Genomic DNA, 16,618 nt, shown 5'->3' on the forward strand with positions numbered 1-16,618 from the left:
TGTCATTTTAGTGAAGGACTTAAGTCATAATGCTTTCTGATCTTGTATCATGTTGTCCCCATACTGCTTTGAAAGGATATGCGTTCAATATCTGTTTAACATAGTTTGTATTTACCTACTGAAATGGCTGTCTCTGTAGACGTAAAACCTATTTTATCCTATAATGACCCTTCTTGAATGAATATCATCCATAATACAATATTTCCTTATCTTTGTCTTTTAGACTGTCTTATCAAATTGAATCAAGTCATGATTTTTGTATGGATAAAACAGTTAAATTATATTCTCAATAGATTATTACTCATTTCATATACCCAAGCAATAGTATATTTATCGGTTATTACCACAACTGCTCACATTTTCTTCTGGATATGGGACTATGTCCCTGATTGTTTATGAGCAACAGACTGGAAATAGTACTTGTGTTGCCCTTTGAACATATCTTTAGGATATTGTTGAACAAAGCTCTCGACTTCACATATCTTTTAACTGCTTGCTCGGGAATGTGAAGATAAATTGTTGACCTTGTTAGCATTCGGGTTCTGAGGCATTGTGTGTCTTGTTAAAGCTGTAAACGTAGGAGACGACCAAGGAATGTGACCATCTCCTATTTTCAGTAGCTCCATCCATCAATCACCAGTGCCTAACTTGGGTGATGTTGCCACAGACATGTTTGCCCTGAGTATACAACCAATCTAATGTAGACCTACAGAGAGTTATGGGATGTTTCCTAGTTCCTTTATCTGATCTGCCAATAAAATTTAAATGGCATTGTTTGCCAGTAATGTTTAACTCCCAAGTTTATAGTGAATATGATGACCCTTACAGTGACATTATACCCACATTTATGATTATTCTGGTGATAGTCTTGAGGTTTTACATTTCTGTCTGTATGAAGAAATCGACATTTCCTGCCAGTGGAAGTGTCACACGGTTGCTCTGTGTTTTGTCTGTCTCTGGCGACTAAGAGCTTTGTGAGATCATTACCAAGCAGTTGTGATAAAGTTTAACTTACATCTGCTATTTGAATAGGTTCCAGACATGGCGGGCTACCCTCACATCCGCTACATTTCATCTGGATTGGATGGAAGGTCATTCAGAGTTCCTTTCAGGGGCAATTTTGAGGTTTGTAACAGAATATAAGATTTCTGCTGTCATGTCTTTGGCAAAGTATGCTTAGGGGTTTCTACTTTGTTCCATTCCTAAATAAATACAATTTTATTATTTTTAAAAATGAACATCTCGAGTTACATTTTACTAGTGTTAGAAGAAAACACTGATCAGATGCAGAGTGTTAATAAATTGTCCTGCAAAAAAATAGAGGGAAGAGGACCTTTGAACTGACCCAATTTTTAGTTTTTGTGGAATGTGTGCGACTCAAAAAAATAAACAAAAAGCAAATCTTGAAGCTTTTTGTGTGCCAGAGCATTGTTCATTGAATTTACATCTCCCTCTGGTATCAACGGATTAATGCTTACTGTGTAACTTATTGTTAATTAAATCAAGCACACTTAAATCATTTTGATGCAATTGTGATCTGTAAGAGTCAATGTAACAAAATTCTAGCATACACTGCTAATATTAAATGTCCATAGATTTCCGCCGTGTGCCTATTTTTTTTACACTGTGAGTGCACTCGCTAATTAATGTGTAATGTATACGTAACATGTATGCCATTTGAGTTATCCTATCCATCCAGGACTCGATTTAGAACTTCCCTTTCCTTCATGGCCTCATTCTCATGGGCACTATAAATCCCATCAAAGTATATGCCCACACTTGTTGGGCCTGCAACCACTGCATTGGCACTTCAAAACACTTTTCTCTTCTGTGAAGAATTGCCTTAGTAATAATACAATGCACAAATGGACCTCTCATTTTGTTTGCTACTTTCCTTAATTTTAATTGGGTTAAATTCTCGTTTAAGATTTTAATTTTATGTATAATTTTTTTTATTTACCATTATTTTATCATCTGTGTGCAGTCTAACATATGTTCTACAGCATTTATTTCAATCCTCTTCATATATTCTAGAATGTATGTGGCCCTAATTGCCTCCTTGTTTACAGGAATTAATACACCTGGAAGAGCGACTTGGTAATGTGAATCGTGGTGCTTCACAGGGAACAATAGAAAGATGTACATATCCACACAAATACAAAAAGGTGAGCGTGTTTGTATTATTATTTATTTAAATTTTTTTATGAAAATGTAGTTGGATGTTGCCGGTGTCAGCAGCCGTATTGCTTCACCATCATAGCTGAGGGTAGCTTTTCCAATAACTTTCTTTGTAAAGAGATATAAGAATGGATGGTCACTGACTGTTTCTCTTTACATTTCTTTGAATGTTAAGCTTTAGTAAACAAATCATTGACGGTCATTATTGTGACTCGGTTTATCTTGCTTTTTTTTGTTTATCAATTTCTTATACTCTAGTATCTCATGTTGTACAATGAGTATTTATATTAATTTAATTTTGTGTATTTTGCTATTTTGAAAAATCAATAAAAATCTATTGTGAAAAACCATCAAATCATTGCGTAATATATATAGTTTTGATATAAACCCTGGTTCCCATAGACCAGGGGTTCCCAACCTAGTCCTCAAGCACCCCCTACCAGTCCAGGATTTAGGGATTACCTTGTAGAAGTGTTTATTGTTTTCTAAAAACACCTGAGACACAACTGGGTAATCCCTAAATCCTGGACTGGTAGGGGGTACTTGAGGACTGGGTTGGGAACCCCTGCCATATACCGTCCACATGAGCGGCACATTCGTAATGTAGAATTTACAGTTATTTATTATCAATGTCAATTTCACTAACTTGTGTAACTCTGATATTTACAGATAGCACTGGATGAGCTATGCCAACCTACCCACAACACTATCACCACTGCCCAGGTTGGATGAAATTGACACTGATACTGTATAAATGTTAATTCCGCATTATTAATGTTGCCGAGATGGACGCTGTGGGGGGCTGCTAAGAAGTGCTCCAGTTTATATCAAACTGTTCCTAAACAGTTTGATATGAAACTGTGGGTCAGCGCTAGAGCACTCTTGGCAGAGTAACCAACACAGTGAGCTTAGTGGTTATGTTTCTCAGATTGACCCTTTAAATGTGCATTAAAAAGCAACCACGTAAGCTGACGAGCCTTTGTGGGTTGTCCGAGGACTATATTTGAAGCATGGCACAGTCATTGTGGAAACCGGTGGAATATTCCTCCTGATTGCTCCATTTTTTCAGTGTTGTCTCAGAATATCGTTTTATAGATAGCTTTCATTCATTTGTTTATTTAATTCATACCTGCCAATTCTTCCGATACACAAAAAGGCATGATGACAGACTATCTAATGCATGTGATAAAAGAATTTTAATTTAGTCAAATATTTTATTGGTAAAAAATAAATGTAAAAAAATATATTTCATGATTATAAGTTTGTTGGTGCAAGAATATTAAGTGAAAATAGATAAATAAGGTGGTGGGTGATGATCAGTGTGTATTGTAAGGCTATTTCTTTATTTTTTGTGTGCAATGAATATATAGTCTTGTCCATTTTTGACATGGATGAGATTAGTGTAATCAAATAATATATACTTTATTGTGTGTATTGCCAATAGGATATACCATATTTCAGTATGTCAGGACTTTTTCACTGAACCAGAAAAAAAGTAATTCTTGTAAATCTTCTCTGGGTATTTTTTTTGACAGAAACAGAATATGCATTTTAGCATCTATGGAAGAGTGTATGTGTCGTCCATCTTTCAGGATATGCAATTATGTTTAGAAAGCATTTTGTGTTATTAGAGGTCTTGTATACCAGTACTTCTGTCTCATTCATAATAATCAAACACTTTACAGCCAAGAATTCATATCAGACCCTGTAATGACAAATGTTAAAATAATTTAAAAAAAAAACAAACATTTAGCATTTGTGTTTTCAGCCTTGTGGGTACTTTCTGTTGCAGAAATTAGTATTTTGGGGGAACTTGTGAAGGAATCGTGAAAGCATAAGAGACGAGCGCTTTGTATTCTTTTGCATGACTCAAATTTCTGTTCAGTTTGACAATAATCATATCTCTACTAATAAGGTATCCACTGATTGGTTCTCACAGAGGAAACTACAAGGCAAGCAAGATGGCGAGGAAGCAACAGAGGAAGACACTGAAGAAAAATGTACAATATGCCTTTCTATATTAGAGGAAGGGGAAGATGTCCGGTAAATATTCTTAGAGATGTACATCGTTTTTGGGGGGTATTTTTATTACATTTCTTTTATGTATTTTATTCTGCTGGTGTTAGGTTGATGATGATTTTCTGTGACGGTTAAAGACCAGTTAAAGAGGCACTCTAAGCACCAGAACTACTACAGCTTTGTATTGTAGTGTTTCTGGGGCAAGGAGACTCTCCCTGCAGTCTATGCAGTGTTTACATTGTTGCTTAACGCCTCCTCTATTGACTTTCACTTGGACAGCCGCTAGCAGGCTTCCTGGTTGCGATGCAAAGTTTGGCATTTGCTCTGGATAGAGATACATTGAGTCAAAGCATGTCTACGAGGAGATGCTGATTGGCGCAGTGCTGCTATTGCCGCACATGTGCAATAGGCCTCCTAGAGAACCATTTTGCTGGCTGAGATCATTCGTTTTGAGATAATCAGTATTGTTGATCTCACCAGTAGAGGAGAGACCGCACGGTGACATGTGCATCCAGGAATATAAGGTAAGTAACATGCTTTATTTTAATATTTCAGGGGAGGAAAAACGTAATCTAAATCGCCCCTACGTCACTCTAATGTTAGGACTATGTTTGTATTCCAAATGTTGCTGTTCCTTTAATTAGCTCATTAATTAAAGATCTTGCTTCATGCACATTTGAAATAATATAGTTGCTGAAAGGTCCAAGCTAAAGAGCCACATTACATTATTCTATTTCTCTTTCAGACGCCTCCCGTGTATGCATCTCTTCCACCAAGTATGTGTAGACCAGTGGCTGATCACGAATAAGAAGTGCCCCATTTGTAGAGTGGACATTGAAGCTCAGCTACCTACGGAGAGTTGACACTTCTCAATACAACATTATGTATGCCGCTCACCCCACTCGGTACTGCAGCCAACCAAAGATGGCATGACTTAACTGCACAGAAGTGGAAGCATTAAATCTGGTCTGCTGGTTCTGCCTCAGTATACATCCAATGCTATAGACTACCATTGTATACATGTCACATTTAGGTCCTTTGCTGCTGGCAAGTTCCTTCTAGCAGGGAAGGGTATATATATATATTTATACTGCTTTTTTTTTCTCCCCTTATTTTTTTTTTCTCAGTTTGTTTTGATGTATGTATTTTTTGCATGGATTCTTGTATTGCATTTCTTTGCACATATTATGGGCTTTGTGAACCCTTAAACTTGCAGGCAAGATCTAGCTGCTCTAGTTAGTAGATGATGATGAGTGTGAGTGTGAGTGTAAGTGTGTGAGTGTGAGTGAGCGCGCGTGTGTTTTTTTTTTTGTTTTTTGTTTTTTTTTACACTTTAGTCCCTTGCTAAATGAACATATAATTTTATTCATTACTAACAGTGAAGTCATTAATTTAATCGATCATGTATTTTAGTTTGTAATGTATAAAGATCTAGAAGAGAAAAAAAATAAAAGCAAGGAAATAATGTATCAAACATTCCTTATTTAGGAAAGACTGGCTGCTGTATAAAATTAAAGTGCTGAATCCAATAACATTCTTTTTTTAATGCCGTGATCACAATGCTTTCACACTAACCTAGAATAAATATTTGCCACACTGTTTGGTTCCATTCTGTTTCCTTATAAGTCACTTTCAGCACAGTACAAATATATTTAAATGTCAATTTTAAGAAGTTTAAACTGCTGTTCACAAATATTTATTTCCTTTACAGATGTGATTTGATTTTTTTTTTCTCCTTTGCTTCTGTGAAACTGCTCTAACAATGTGTCCAATAGCAAGTAGTCAGGTACCTGATCTTACCAATGTGGGTAAGAAACATCATGGATAAACCAAACATTAACTGTATAGTCTTAATAGCAGCTGTTATGGCAGATGACCATGCATCCAGATAACTTTTTTTTTTTTTTTTTCCCCCCAAAGTTTCTGCAATCTCCCTCTGGGGGGGGGGGGGGGGCTCCGATTTAATAAACTTAGCTAAATATAATTTTAGTGTGTGTCTGTTTATTTTTGTTTGCCAATTTATTGCTAAGCACTAAGCTCTGTGTATATTAACACACAATGATAAGTATCACATAGTTGAGCTTCAAAACAAGTGGTTCTAAGCAGCTCTATGAAGTGGTTATGGTGCATAGCTTTTAACTTGACCTTTTCATTGCTCAATTCTCTTCCATTTAAGAGGTAAATCTGTTAATGTAGTCCTAGCCACTCCCCCCCAGCTGCATCATTGCTCTGAAGCTCTGTTATACACTCAGACACACTAACAATATAAAGCTCCTAGAAAAGAGTCAGAGAGATTTGGGCTGACTTAGGGACTGTCCTTTCTAAATAGGGACACTTGTGAGGTATGGCATGCACGAGTCTTCCAAGGTCTTTTGCACACAAATAGTGCTCAATTTAGATGAGGCTGAACACTTCCCCAGTAACCAATCGGGGGAAAAAATAAAACTTTAAAGCTGAAGTATATGTTTTTAAGGGAACTGGCAAAAAGATACAACTCTGTTTCCTTCCATTGCTTCCAGTGTCTCCACCTATCTATATATCTAAAGTCCGTTTCATTTTTAATGATTCCATTCTGTCTATTAATAGTTTATCATGAATTGCATCATCAAAGTGAGGCATCAATCGGATTCAAAAGTTGACTTTGCAATACCCCCAAACAGACTGCATGTTAATAGGGGCTCTGTAATTCCTTCATACAAATTACACACTTGCAGTGGCTCTGTAAGAGAAATCACAACACATTTAATGTTGGTTCTGAAATAATGGTAGTTATTGTATATTTACTAGTCCATTTTAGTGTGATATATGTAATTGCCAAATCAATTTTTAGCTTAATGAGGCGGTTTTTGTATATAGACTCTGAAGTCTCACTGCTTAAATCTGTCATTTAGGAGTTAAATCGTGTTTGTTTCTGTTTATGCAGCCCTAGCCACACCTCCCCTGGTTGTGACTGATAGAGCCTGCATGAAAACAAAATGGTTTGTTTCAACCAGATATAACTTAGTTTACAAAATTGTATCTCCTGCTCTGTACATTTAATTTTAATTGCATACAGTAAGCTGTTACTAAAGCAAGCGATAATAAATTCTAAATTAAACCGCATTTGCAATAAAGGAAGTATAAACATTAGATGTCTTTTTTTTTTTTTAAATTCTTTATTTTTGGTGCATTTTGCGTATAACATAGCATGATATACATAGTTGCCATTGCTTTGTAGTCAGAGTGTAACAGTTATACATCAGGTATGGCATTCAATATGTTTGCACATTTTGTGAGATGGTGGACTGTGTGGTTATAACGAGGTGACCTAGTTGTTTGTATAGTACCGCCATGTCCTGTGTGGTTCTATTTGGAGCTCGGATAAGCTAGTCTATAGTCGCTAGGTATAGTAATGTTGTGTATGTCATGGAGGTGTTGCTCCAATATGTTACAGCGGTGTAAGCTACGTGTCCGTGGAGCAAGTAATAAGTCGTGCTGCTTGGCTATGATAGCGTGGGGATGTTGGTTACCATGTGGGGCTTGTCTAGTGCTACAGTGGTCTAATGTCACATGGTGTCCCTCCGACATCCTTCTAGTGTCTACCCCTTTTCCCTGGGGGGGGGGGGGGGGGGGTGTGTTGCTGTGTGAGCAATCTGTGGGTTCGTTTTATGCCTGACGTGTATATCAAAGGCCTAGGGCCTTAAAGATTTCGTCACCTCTCTCGTGTGTTTGCGTGAGTATGGTGAACCAGCAAGTGAGTTGCTTCGCTATTAGTTTGCCACAAAAAGTAAAAATAATAAGAAATAAATCATACATATCAACTTTAACAAATAACGGCTTTGGAGGGGCCATTAGTTCCAGCAACAGCTGAATGGTGTCCCTTCTTTCCCTCTTGGGGGATATATGACTGTGAATGTCCCATTCAAGTGGTGGGGTTCGTGTTCCGTCTCAGTTCCTGCGTAGATGTTTCAGATCGGGAGCCTAGTGTTCCGAGTGTGCGGGTTCCGTTGGTGGATAGGCCCAACGTAGTTAGCAGTGCAGGAGCATCCGTCGGGGCTGTGGCCTTATAGGATTGCCCGTCCTTCGTGACCCACAGGGTGTTTGGGGTAGCCCATCTATAGGTTACGTTTTCCGCCTGTAATGTCCTCGTGAGAGGTTGCATGCTCCTACGCCACTGCAGGGTGGCCCTGCTTAAATCTTGAAAAAAGGATATGTGGCCGTTTTCAAAATTGTACGGGGCTTTTCCCTGTAACGCTGCTGTTAGCCCTAGTTTATCGGCTACCGTTTGGCATCTGAGGATTATGTCCCTGGGTGCTGCAGTTGGGGCCCTGGGGGATTTGGCTATTCTATATACCCCATCAAACGTAAAGTACTTAGCTCGTTTTGCAGGCATGAGATTTTCCACCAGCCTCCTCACATATTGCGGCAGGTCCTCCAAGGGGATGGTTTCTGGGACTCCCCTTATCTTTATGTTCTTCCTCCTGCCTCTGTCATCTAGGGTGCTCACTTGTCTGTTGGTGTCAAGTTGGACCTTTTGCAACTGGTGTACCTTGTCGCTCAGTGTCTGGAAGTCCTGTTTCAGGGCTGCAACATCTGTTTCAGTGGCTTGGGTGCGCGCTGTAACAGCTTGTACCTCTGTGGTCAGTTTTGCCAGATCAGCTTCCCACATTTTCTTAAGGTTTGATTGGAGGCTTAAGAGCATCTCCTGTATATCCTGTTTTGTGGCAGTGGACAAGTGTCTAGGTGTGCTGGCTGTGTCCTGGGTGGCCTGGTGTGGGCTCTGGGGTGAGTACTCACTTTCAGACTGTTGTGGTGTGGGGTCTCTCGTGGGAGAGGGTTCCTGTGAGTCTCTTGATGGTGTTGAGGCTGACCACATCTGGCCTATGTCGCGCTGTGTTTTTGCTGTGGTCGCGGGCGTTTTTTGGGATTTTCTCCCCATTTCTCCGTCTGCCTGGTATAGTGGTAGCAGGTCTGACAGGTCCGGGTCTCCCCAGAGAAAGTGTTCCCCAGCCGTTGCGTGCGTCCGGCCGGCCGCGCGGTAGGCCCCAAAGCCTCGTTTGCGGTTTTTCTTGCCCGGCGTCGAAAAGAAAGGCATCGGCCGCTTCCGGACGGTGCCCTGAATGCAGCACCGGTGTCTAGAGGTTTGTGGCTCGCGGGATGCTGGCGATATTCCGCGTTATCGGCTGGTGCACACAGGAGCTGTAGGAAATGGCGACCGCTCCTGTGCGCTGCTTGGCTCCGCCCCAACATTAGATGTCTTTTTACTGGAAGTGTTTAGGAAGGCTATGTAAGTCACATGCAAGTAAATGTGACTAGATCTGCATGAACAAAGTGATGTAGCTCCTAAATGGCAGAGAATTGGGCAGTGAGGCTGCAGGAGCATGATCTATGAACCAAAACTGCTTAATTAAACTAAAGTTGTTTTGGTGACTATAGTGTCCCTTTACCACTGGGTAGGGAGGTTGGCTGGCAGGGGAGGGTTTAACACGGGGTAGGGAGGTTGGATGGCAGAGGAGGGTTTAACACCGGGTAGGGCGGTTGGCTGTCGGGGAAGGGGTTAACACTGGGTTGGGAGGTTGGCTGACAGGGGAGGGGTTAACACCGGGTAGGGCGGTTGGCTGGCTGTCAGGGAAAGGGTTAACACTAGGTTGGGAGGTTGGCTGTCAGGGAAAGGGTTAACACTGGGTAGGGAGGTTGGCTGGCAGTGACTGGAGGAGAATGTATCGCCTACATTACCATGAGGGAGAAAGAGGATCACATATGGACTCTAGCTGCAGTGCAGTCTGTGCTGTGAGCATTCCTTATACTAGAGAAGACATACCTCTATTTTCATTGGCTGCAAAAGGTACGTTTCTTTCAGAGAATGGGAATCAGGAACATGTTGCAATGTGAGAGGGGGTGGCTAATTAGGCTGCGTTACACTGCTGAAAACTGCCAACATTTTACAGCCCAGCACGAAAACTACACATTATTAAAAGAGAAACTAACCACAGGTATTTTGAGCTTATTAGCTTTATTTTAAGCTTAAAGGGACACTGTAGGCACCCAGACCAGTTACGCTTATTGAAGTAGTGTGGGTGCTGTGTCCCTTTTGCACTTAGTTCCAGAGAACAGCTCTGTCTGCCTACCCGACCGCCACTAGAGGGCTTCCGGAATCGAAACGGACCTTTGGTATGTTATCTGACGCTGGACGTCCTCACTCTGCATGAGGACTTCTAGGTCAGATTTTATTCCCTATAGTAAAGCCTTGATTCAATGCTTTCCTATGGGGGAAATCCTAATGTGACCCTGAGGGGAGGGGTGGGCACTGTAGAAACCTATGGTGCCAGTTTTGTTTCCGGGCACTATAGGATCCCTCTATCTTGTTTAAGGAAGGGAAGGAGGCATGCCTATGGAATATAATGCGATAGGGTTTACAAGCGATTCCTATAGCTGTCTCGAATACAAAAATGAGCTAACCTGCAAATATATGCAGCCACATCTGGGATTGATGGAAATAGCCATTCAGAGGAGTGCTAAGGGAAATTATTTTAAAAACCGCCATGACCGGTTAAGAAGTGAAGAAATCAAATTGCAGATTGTGTAAGGATAAAGGAGGCAATAGCGAGTAACCAGGGCCAGATTAAGAGCCCAGTGGGCCTGGTGCTGACAATTATGTTGGGGCCTAATTACAGAATCTTATCGACCAAAAACACTAAAACAGTAATACCTCTCAAGCGTCATGTATCTGATGGTGTTGGTGGGAAACTCAAAGGATGCAGCTATAAGAAAACACATACTCTATGCCAATCTCGCTCTAATGTATGCTTTCATCTTTCAAGTAAATCCATACCCCCTAACAGCAGTGTCCAGTGAAGCAGGAAGTTAATGGGCGGGGTAAAAGTGTGGGCCACTGACGTGAATCATGTGACCAGAACTGCCAAAAGGGGCGAACATGCCCAAAAAGGGGGCATGTCTGTCCAAAGAATTGGAAGGCCAGTCTGGCAACAATGTCCCTATATACCACAGTGTCAGTGTCCCTATGTCGCCTAGTCTCCCAGTGTCTATGGGACACAGTGAGACCCGGGGACACTGGGAGACATGGTGATACTGAGACATTTGGGCACACAGACCCTGACAGACATTTGGTGAAACTAAGACACTAGGGACACTGAGAGACATGGGGACACAGACCATGGGAGCACTTGTGGACACTAGGGACACTGGCTGAGAGACATGTGGACACAGACATTTGGGGACACTCCGAGACATAGGGACACACACTGGGAAGCTAGGGGACACTGAGACACTAGGAAAACTGGCTGGGAGACATGGGGACACTGTATCCCTAGTGTCTCCTTGTCTCAGCGTCACCATGTCTCTCAGTGTCCCCATGTCTCCCTGCTGCCTTCCCCCCCCATCCTTCACATACCTGAGCTGTAGTCTGTCTCTGCAGGCTGACTGCTGCTGTCTGGACTCTCTGTGCTGTGTAGCTGCTCCCCCGCAGATCGGTGAGTAGAGAGAGGCAGGTAGACGCTGTAACTTCCTATCCCTGCTTCTCTCCATACACAGTGACCCCCTACTGGCCGATGCTGGTATTGCAGAGTAATCTCCGTTTATACTGAGAAAAATATTTGCATTTGTATTCCCGGTATTACTGCAATACCGTCACGGCCCGGCAGCCTCAAATACTGGCTGTGCCTTAAAATACCAGTCAGGTGGCAGACCCAAGAGTAGTGTGTGTAAATGAGCCTACTCCATGGGCCCGGGCCTGGAGCTGCAGCTCCATCAGCCCCTATGTCAATCCGGCCCTGCGAGTAACTGACAAAGCCTTAGTAAGTATAGGAGCAGAAAACAGCATGGCATAGACTTAGAAGAAAGACCAAAACAGGGAGACTAATCAAATACTCTAGAAAAAAAAAACTGATAAGAAGATGAAGTACAGTACGCTGTATATCCTCACCAATAGGACTCCTTTAGTATATCTAAAGATAAGAGTAATCAAAAATGAACAAGGGGAAAGGAAATCTCTTGTTAATCCCAAAATGGCTGGCTCAAACTAGCAAGCCCCCAACTTGGGGTCGAGGACACAAGGTATAATATCCTACAAGGGTAGCCATGTTGGGTTCTGGGTCTCCAACCACCAACCATTTGGGGACTGAGTTCATATTTAAGGGATGAGAAAGTGCTGTTTGAAAAATGAAGGCCTTATAGCAGGAGCTCACAACCCAGTCCTCTAGTACCCCCCTACCGGTCCAGGATTTAGGGATTACCTTGTTGTGTCTAAAGTTTTTTTTTATTTTTTATTTAATATTCCTCTTCTAAAAACACCTTGGACACAACTGAACAATCCCTAAATCCTGAACTGTTAGGGGGTACTTGAGGACTGGGTTGGGAACCACCGCCTTATAGGATGTGTAGATTCAGAGGGCAGTTGAAGAAACATAGACAATTTACTTGATGATGTGTATATCAACAGAAACGAGGAGACTTTCACAATTGTGTTACAGGTGTGACTTCATGCCAACAATTTATCCGATTTGTGAAGTCAAAAAGGTTGGTTTGTGATAACCTTCTCTGATTTGAATTTGGAGGAAGTGGAAGGATTATACAATGCCCTGGAGGTTACAACAATGTGTTAGCTCAATCCATTCCCAATGAGTAAGTCTACAAGTTCATATATGCACACATACTGTTCAAATAGGTGCCCTATCATTATATCACCCAACCCCACTCCCCCTGCCATCCTATGCACATTTGCACCTGCTACAGCACAAGAGGTTTCTGCACTGCTACTGTCCTCCCGCCCCACCACCTGCTCTCTCGATCCTATTCCCTCGCATCTCATCCGCACTTTGTCTCCCTCTCTTGCTCTTCCTCTCGCTAGCATTTTCGATCTCTCCCTTTCCTCTGGCACATTTCCCTCCCCCTTCAAACATGCAACCGTAACCCCGATTCTGAAAAAGCCCAACCTTGATCCCAACTCCCCATCCAACTACCGCCCTATCTCGCTACTCCCATTTGCCTCCAAGATCCTCGAGAGAGTTGTGTACGCCAGATTGACAGACTTTCTCGAATCCAACTCTCTGCTTGACCCCCTTCAGTCTGGATTCCGCGCTGGTCACTCTGTCGAAACTGCTGTGACCAAAGTATCCAACGACTTAATTGCTGCTAAATCTCACGGCCAATACTCTATCCTAATCCTCCTTGATCTTTCTGCCGCATTTGACACTGTTGATCATCAACAGCTTCTTCACATTCTTCGTAACTTTGGTCTACGGGATACTGCTCTCTCCTGGTGCTCCTCCTACCTCTCCCAGCGCTCTTTCAGTGTTTCTTTCTCTGGTTCTGCCTCTTCTCACCAACCCCTCTCTGTCGGCGTCCCCCAAGGTTCTGTCCTCTGCCCCCTACTGTTCTCTATCTATACTGCCTCCCTTGGTAAACTCATCAGCTCCTTTGGTTTCCAATATCATTTATATGCAGATGACACGCAAATCTACCTGTCCTCCCCTGATCTCTCTCCGCCCACCTTGACTCGTGTTTCTGACTGCCTCTCTGCTATTTCCAACTGGATGGCTGCTCACTTCCTTAAACTCAACCTGTCCAAAACAGAACTTCTAGTTTTTCCTCCCTCAAGTGCTGCTACTCCTGTTGTCTCCATCCAAGTCAACGGCGCTACTATCACCTCTACCTCGCAGGCTCGCTGCCTAGGGGTTCTTTTCAATTCTGACCTCTCTTTTACTCCCCATGTCCAATCGATAGTCAAATCCTGTCGCTTCCAACTCAAGAACATAGCGCGCATCCGCCCATATCTAACGCCGGACGCGGCTAAGATATTGGTTCATGCTGTTGTTCTCTCTCGCCTCGACTACTGCAATCCCCTTCTGACCGGTCTTACATGTTCCCAGCTTGCACCGCTGCAATCTGTAATGAACGCGGCTGCGAGGCTTATTTTCCTGTCCGGTCGCACCTCCCACACCTCCACGCTCTGTCAGTCCATGCATTGGCTTCCAGTTAGATATAGGGCCCAATTCAAAATTCTGGCACTTGCTTACAAATCCCTACATAATGCTGCTCCAACATACCTATCCTCCCTCATACACAAGTATGTCCCGTCAAGACCCCTGCGCTCATCCCAAGACCTACGCCTATCCTCTGCCCGGATCCCAACCTCTGACGCTCGCCTTCAAGACTTCTCTAGGGCTGCACCTATTCTGTGGAACTGCCTTCCCTCCTCAATCAGACTTTCACCCAGCCTCCACTCCTTCAAAAAATCTTTGAAAAAACACTTCTTCGTTAAAGCGTATCAATTAAACTGTCAGCAGGCTTCTCATCCCCCACCCCATGACTCCTTTCCTGCAACTGTCAAAAATGACCTACCAAGCACTCAATAAACCCTTCTCTAACAAACTATTTAATTCCCCTACTTTAACCCGTTTGTGTCACTATACCCCACTCCCTCTAGCATGTAAGCTCATTGAGCAGGGCCCTCAACCCCCTCTGTTCCTGTACGTCCAGTGGTCTGATCTCAATTATGTGTCTGTTAGTCCACCCATTGTACAGCGCTACGGAATTTGTTGGCGCTATATAAATAATAAAATAATAATAATAATAATAATAATAAAAGTGCCCAAATGTTATGGGGAATCGGTACAGCTTGGAACATAATAGCCAATAAAGAAAAGGTCCTCCGACTCAAATCTGCAGATCTTTGTGGTGGTGTAATGAAGATACCTGTGTAATATGGACAACGTTGTCACAATCTGCAAGATTCCTTGTCTACTTCTACACTTCCTAGTGATATAATATTGGTTTTCAGTATGGGCTCCACGTGCATTAGAATCAATGTGGCACATCTCCCGGCTGTGGCTGAAGGAGAATATCTATCTACTAGTTGTGATTGCTGTAGCAGTAAAATTGCAGCTATTATAGTGCACACTGACACTGAATAGGTCTCAACCATGCTATGCAGTCATCATTCCTCATCTAGAATGGTATGCATTGACTCCAGAAGGGGAGTATATGGCAATGATGCCCGAATATGATCAGTTGCTGCCTCCATCTAACTCCAGCACTTCTCACTTCAGAATGGAAGAAGCAACTGTTTCAGGTAAAGAGGAAGGAGCCATGCCCTGGGGTGGCTGAGTGGGCTTGCCTGTGTGTTAGAAGAAAGGATAGAAGACTGGAGATTGATGCCTGGTTGGGAAGGGTTGTAAGATCTGTTTGCTATCAAATTTGTTTATCAAATTAATTTCACTTGTCTGCAAAATCTCAAACGTTGTGTCTGTGTGTACTATATGGAAGATGTGTCTGTGACCTGCGTGGAAATTGTCTGGGAGCTCCGTGATGCAGCCCTGTATTTACCGCGAGGCTAACAAGGCGTTTGCTGGGGGCAGCTAAAAACACAGCCCCCCTAACGCCCCAGCAAATGCCCTGTATAATGGGGGACCCAAGAGATGGCTGGCTGCTTGAGGCATTCGGCTGCTCATATTGCAGGCGGCGATAAAGGAGCTCTGCTCCTTCGCGTGCCCTCTAGTGATGCCGGGAGCTGGAATATATTGTGGCAGCAAGAAAATCACAGATTCCTCACCGCCTCCATTGTGCACCTGCCCCCTCCCTAAAATCTTGCACTGGGCATTCTGTTCTTTACGCTCTGTCCGTCCATGCATTGGCTTCCAGTTAGATATAGGGCCCAATTCAAAATTCTGGCACTTGCTTACAAATCCCTACATAATGCTGCTCCAACATACCTATCCTCCCTCATACACAAGTATGTCCCGTCAAGACCCCTGCGCTCATCCCAAGACCTACGCCTATCCTCTGCCCGGATCCCAACCTCTGACGCTCGCCTTCAAGACTTCTCTAGGGCTGCACCTATTCTGTGGAACTCCCTTCCCTCCTCAATCAGACTTTCACCCAGCCTCCACTCCTTCAAAAAATCTTTGAAAACTCACTTCTTCGTTAAAGCGTATCAATTAAACTGTCAGCAGGCTTCTCATCCCCCACCCCATGACTCCTTTCCTGCAACTGTCAAAAATGACCTACCAAGCACTCAATAAACCCTTCTCTAACAAACTATTTAATTCCCCTACTTTAACCCGTTTGTGTCACTATACCCCACTCCCTCTAGCATGTAAGCTCATTGAGCAGGGCCCTCAACCCCCTCTGTTCCTGTACGTCCAGTGGTCTGATCTCAATTATGTGTCTGTTAGTCCACCCATTGTACAGCGCTACGGAATTTGTTGGCACTATATAAATAATAAAATAATAATAATAATAATACTAAAAGTGCCCAAATGTTATGGGGAATCGGTACAGCTTGGAACATAATAGCCAATAAAGAAAAGGTCCTCCGACTCAAATCTGCAGATCTTTGTGGTGGTGTAATGAAGATACCTGTGTAATATGGACAACGTTGTCACAATCTGCAAGATTCCTTGTCTACTTTTACACTTCCTAGTGA

The 16,618-nt window shown here is 42.6% G+C and overlaps 1 protein-coding gene across 7 annotated transcripts in view; it reads left to right on the forward strand.

Moving 5' to 3' along the window:
- The window catches only part of RNF111 (ring finger protein 111), a 41,571-nt gene extending 36,084 nt beyond the window's left edge, over positions 1 to 5,487 (forward strand). For 2 of the 7 annotated variants that reach the window (XM_063449110.1, XM_063449112.1), the window contains exons 11-15: positions 1,033 to 1,125; positions 2,070 to 2,165; positions 2,848 to 2,901; positions 4,094 to 4,221; positions 4,943 to 5,487. In XM_063449110.1, the coding sequence (XP_063305180.1) occupies positions 1,033 to 1,125; positions 2,070 to 2,165; positions 2,848 to 2,901; positions 4,094 to 4,221; positions 4,943 to 5,060 (489 nt within the window). In that variant the 3' untranslated portion in view covers positions 5,061 to 5,487. Of the gene's footprint in view, positions 1 to 1,032; positions 1,126 to 2,069; positions 2,166 to 2,847; positions 3,359 to 4,093; positions 4,222 to 4,942 lie in introns of those variants that run through there. The other 5 variants (XM_063449113.1, XM_063449116.1, XM_063449114.1 and 2 more) reach the window with 5 other exon arrangements.
- The last annotated feature ends 11,131 nt before the right edge of the window (positions 5,488 to 16,618 follow it).

The sequence above is a fragment of the Pelobates fuscus genome, chromosome 3 (assembly GCF_036172605.1).
Source record: "Pelobates fuscus isolate aPelFus1 chromosome 3, aPelFus1.pri, whole genome shotgun sequence".
Lineage (NCBI taxonomy): Eukaryota > Metazoa > Chordata > Amphibia > Anura > Pelobatidae > Pelobates > Pelobates fuscus.